Source organism: Zea mays, chromosome 2 (assembly GCF_902167145.1).
Source record: "Zea mays cultivar B73 chromosome 2, Zm-B73-REFERENCE-NAM-5.0, whole genome shotgun sequence".
Classification (NCBI taxonomy): domain Eukaryota; kingdom Viridiplantae; phylum Streptophyta; class Magnoliopsida; order Poales; family Poaceae; genus Zea; species Zea mays.
This window is the reverse complement of record NC_050097.1, coordinates 66,447,521-66,452,649: the sequence shown is the minus strand read 5'-3', so window position 1 is coordinate 66,452,649 and position 5,129 is coordinate 66,447,521. Positions and strand designations below refer to the sequence as shown.

At 42.1% G+C, this 5,129-nt stretch overlaps 1 protein-coding gene across 1 annotated transcript; it reads left to right on the top strand.

The window, feature by feature from the left end:
• Positions 1 to 504: 504 nt before the first annotated feature.
• On the top strand, positions 505 to 1,725 carry LOC118476321 (uncharacterized). Its single transcript, XM_035965293.1, has 2 exons — positions 505 to 519; positions 1,100 to 1,725. Exon 2 carries the CDS (start codon positions 1,106 to 1,108, stop codon positions 1,487 to 1,489), a length of 384 nt encoding a protein of 127 aa, XP_035821186.1. The 5' UTR covers positions 505 to 519; positions 1,100 to 1,105; the 3' UTR covers positions 1,490 to 1,725.
• The last annotated feature ends 3,404 nt before the right edge of the window (positions 1,726 to 5,129 follow it).

Here is a 5,129-nt window from a genome sequence, read left to right as displayed (position 1 = left end):
ACCTGCAAATGAGATTAGCACAACTTCTCATGTATCTTACATGACTGATGAACAGTGGAGGGCATTAGTTGCAAAGTGGTCTGATCCAAAGAACATGGTATGGGTATCTTGTCATATATTGTTCTTTCACTATACGTTTGCAAAGGATCTTCGCATATTGAACCTATGATCTAATCTGACATGTTCATTCTCTTGTAGGAAATAAGTGAAAAGAACAAGCAGAACCGCAGTCAAGTCAAGTTTCATCAGGCTATGGGTTCTCGCTGCTATGTGGCACACTTACATGCATATGTAAGTAACTATTACCTTGTACTACTACCTGCACTTTTGCACTCAACTTCTATTGCATTTGATCTGAGCAAACTTCGCTGTGATTGTTTATCCACGAAACAGAAGCAGAAGAGAAACCGAGAAGAACCCAGCTTAGATCAGACTGAAGAACTAGATGCGGTGGACGCCTTCAAGACCTGTCATACCAGCTCCAAACGTGGCCTGAGCGAACCGGCAAGAGAAGCACTTGTAAGTTCATTTGTTTTCTTTATTTAGTGTAATTTTTATGAGATCATATGAGGGAGGCTGGCTGTGGGTCGATGGAACGAAGGGGAGTGAGATCGATGAGTGAGATCGCTTGTCCCATCCCAGGGGAGTTCAGATCATAGTCTATTTTGTCTGCCATTTGTCTGCCATCAAATTTCTGAAATGAAAGTAAATATCATAGTCTATTTTTTGTAGGACCCGTGCACTAGAAATGTATAGGTTTTAGAGTCTTTGTTAAGCAAATCTGCTATAATTTGTAACTGTTTTCACATTATTTTTCATAGTCTATTTATAGAGTCTTTCAAATGTATAGCTTTTAATTTGCCATCAAATGTATATCGTTTAAGCAAATCTGCTATAATTTGTAACTGCTATAATCTGCTATAATTTGCCATCAAATGTATAGCTTTTAGAGTCTGTCAGTCTATTTTTCATAGTCTTTGTTAATGCCTTGTAGGACCCGTGCACTAGAAATGAAAGTCACTGTTTTCACATTATTGTTAGCATCTTGCTGTTGCTCATTAGCAATAACATGTAACTGTTTCTGTCCATGATATTTCAGTCTCATATGGAGGCTTTGAGGGCTGAACCTGTTGCTGAAGGTGAGATGCCAGCATCCAGTGTGCACCTTGTGTCGAAGGTGCTGTCCCAGAGCAGCTCACACCAATTCCTGAAAAGCGTCGGCATCAAAACATCGGCAACCTCCAAGGCTTCATCATCAAATCATAGTGAGCTTCGGGAACAACTTGCAGCTGAAGCGACGGCTGCTGTTCAAGGTGAACTCGACCAGCTCAGGAAGAAATGTGAAGAAGCTGAGGAACAGCAGGCGAGGACACAAAGGGAGTTGGAGGAGTACAAGAAGATAACAGAGAAGAACAGCAAGGAGATGGAGGAGACCAATGTGCTCATCAAGAAGCTCTTGTCCTTGCATGGTAACTCTTCTTCGACATGAGGGCTGCTAGTCAGAGCTGCTGTTTTTGGCCTGTTCTTTGACATGAGGGTACCCAAAAACTCTAGTTGCTCGTGGGTGTCAACTTTTGATTATATGCTGTTATGTTTGTGCAAACTCAACTGAAATGTGAACTCAAGTGGTGATGCTATGAACTGAGTTTAGTGTTGTCCACTTAGTTTGTATGCGCACTGGAATACTAGTTGTATTCATCTATGGAATATGGAATTGTGTGCTCATTCCTCTATTCTAGTATATTTTGCAATTTCCAATAAAATTATTCTCTGCACATCTGTGACCAAACTGGTGGCATATAATAAAACATATGACACGTCAGCTGCCACTGTACTAGCCACGTCAGCGTTACGTCAGCGGTGACGTCAGCTGCCACGTCAGCGCTGACGTCATACGCATCAGCACCTTCCAAACGGCTGGTAATGACCAAACCACGGCTCTATCTGTGACGATACCGTACCGTCACAGCAACCAAACGGCGTTAACAACGCCGTCAGTTTGCTCGGGCAGACGCCGAATTATGACGGAAAAGTGCCTTCCTCTATGACCACAACTGATCGTCATATAATGCATTCACTTCCATGACAACGCGACTTTCGTCACAGAATGTATACACATCGATGACGAAACTGAGTAGTCCGTCACAACACAACAAATGTGACGCGACCCCTATGACCAAATCGAACTCGTCACAAATTCGTCACAAACCTTACTCTGTGACGATATATACACATGCAGTGACGCAATACGAACGTCATCGATGATAAGATCTCTACTAGTGTGTTCTCGGCGATCTTATGGGTCCTAGCTTAATTGGATGGGTAAGGGAGTATCAAGAGCACCTAAGGATACTGAAACGAGGAACTAGAGGACATGAACGGACCTGTAGCACGCTAGCCATGGTGAGGTCACTTCGCGCGGTGCTCTGGACCGATTTGGGGGAAGTGAGCAATTTGGAGGCTCTGGTGAACAATTGAAGGCATGAGTTGATGGATTGGGTGCTTGACTATCTAGCAGAGCCGACGACACACTCAATTTATAGGATCCCTGAGCAGTGGCCCGTGAATTTGAGATGGCGTGGTGGCGGTCAGGGAAAGAAAAGAGCACTGTCGCAAGAGATTGGTGGCATCAGAACTCACTGTCTGTCAATGTTCAGTCTCAGGGTGGTCTGATAGCCAGACTTTAGGGCTAATTATCTCCACTTTTTGTATATCAACAATGCTTAATCACTTAAGCAAAGTTGTACTCCTATAGTAGCTCTACAAGTTTGATGTGTTGACCCTAGGCAAATTCCTTATAGTTTTAGAAATACAGAGCTCCAAAGTCAGCCCTGTTCACTGGTTTTGGACTTAGGCATATGAGAGGTATAGAGTGGCTTTTTGCAAATAAGCCCAAATCTCATGGTTTGATTTGCAAATCCTCAAATATGTGAACCATATGATTTGAGGTGCCCTAATACCTTGGTTTTTGCACTTGGGTCCAATGGTGTGCAAAATTTACACATAACCCCTAGGGTTTCAGTTCAGGGTTTTTTTCAGGGGCCCTTTCAGAGTTTTGACCTATTTAGGGTTTTGGTGCTATCAAAGTCCATTAAAAGTGATATCTTATGACCATTTCTAATGAGTTTTGAAGTTTTCTCATGCTTGGGCTTTATTATCACTCCTAAGCCTAGTTTAGGGTTAAGTACCCTACCCTAGGGTATCACACATAACAAGTCACATCAATACAACTTGTTTGAAATTTTTGCCTAGTGAATGCACTCTAAGTATAACAAACACATGATATGCTAATGCTCATGATGTTATGCTTAAGTTTTAGTGATAGTAACACCAGGGGTGTTTCACGAAGATCCCCAAAGAGCTATCACATTCGGGGATGGAAATCAAGGTTTGGTCAAAGGGCTTGGTAAAATTGCTATATCACCTGATCACTCTATTTCCAATGTTTTTCTTGTAGATTCATTAGATTATAACTTGCTTTCAGTTTCTCAATTATGCAAAATGGGCTACAACTGTTTATTTACGGATGTAGGTGTTACTGTCTTTAGAAGAAGTGATGATTCAATAGCATTTAAGGGAGTATTAGAGGGCCAGCTATACTTAGTTGATTTTAACAAAGCTGAACTCGATACTTGCTTAATTGCTAATACTAATATGGGTTGGCTCTGGCATCGCCGACTAGCCCATGTTGGAATGAAGAATCTTCACAAGCTTCTAAAGGGAAAGCACATTTTGGGACTAACAATTGTTCATTTTGAGAAAGACAGGGTTTGTAGCGCATGACAAGCAGGAAAACAAGTTGGCACCCACCATCCACATAAGAACATAATGACAACGGACAGGTCACTGGAGTTAATCCACATGGATTTATTTGACCCGATAGCTTATATAAGCATCGGCGGGAGTAAGTACTGTCTAGTAATTGTGGATGATTATTCTCGCTTCACTTGGATATTCTTTTTGCAGGAAAAATCACAAACCCAAGAGACTTTAAAGGGATTCTTGAGATAGGCTCAAAATGAGTTCGGATAAAGAATAAAGAAGATAAGAAGCGATAATGGGACGGAGTTCAAGAACTCACAAATAGAAGGTTTTCTTGAGGACGAGGGCATCAAGCATGAGTTCTCTTCTCCCTACACACCTCAACAAAATGGTGTAGTGGAGAGGAAGAATAGAACTCTACTGGACATGGAGAGGACCATGCTTGATGAGTACAAGACTCTGGACCGGCTTTGGGCTGAGGCAATTAACATCGCCTGCTACTCCATCAAACGGCTCTACCTTCACCGAATCCTCAAGAAGACATCATACGAACTCCTCACCGGTAAAAAGCCCAATGCTTCATATTTTAGAGTATTTGGTAGCAATTGTTTTATTCTTGTTAAAAGAGGTAGAAAATCTAAATTTGCTACTAAGGCTGTAGAAAGCTTTTTACTTGGTTATGACTCAAACACAAGGGCATATAAAGTCTTCAACAAATCCACTGGATTAGTTGAGGTTTCTTGTGACATTGTGTTTGATGAGACTAATGGCTCCCAAGTGGAGCAAGTTGATCTTGATGAGCTAGATGATGAAGAGGCTCCGTGCGTAGCGCTAAGGAACATGTCCATTAAGGATGTGTGTCCTAAGGAATCCAAAGAGCCCGTTCAAGCACAAGATTAACCGACATCTTCCAACCAAGCATCTCCACCAACTCAAGATGAGGAGCAGGCTCAAGACAATGAAGATGAAGATCAAGAGGATGAGCCATCTCAAGACGAGGACAATGATCAAGGGGGAGATGAAGTTGATCAAGACAAGGAAGATGATCAGGAGATTCAGGGTCAAAGATCGCCACACCCAAGAGTCCACCAAGCAATTCAAAGAGATCACCCCGTCAACTCAATCCTCGGTGACATACAAAAGGGGGTAACTACTAGATCTCGAGTTGCTCATTTTTTAGAACATTACTCTTTTGTCTCCTCTATTGAGCCATACAGGGTAGAGGATGCACTAAGAAATTCAGATTGGGTGCTGGCAATGCAAAAGGAGCTCAACAATGTACTTCACGAGGAATGAGGTATGGCATTTAGTTCCACGTCCTAACCAAAATGTTGTAGGTACCAAGTGGGTATTCCACAACAAGCAAG

What these genes read in the sequence shown, in the direction of transcription:
- LOC118476321 (XM_035965293.1), top strand. Translation starts at nt 1,106, where the DNA reads ATGGAGGCTTTGAGGGCTGAACCTGTTGCTGAAGGTGAGATGCCAGCA.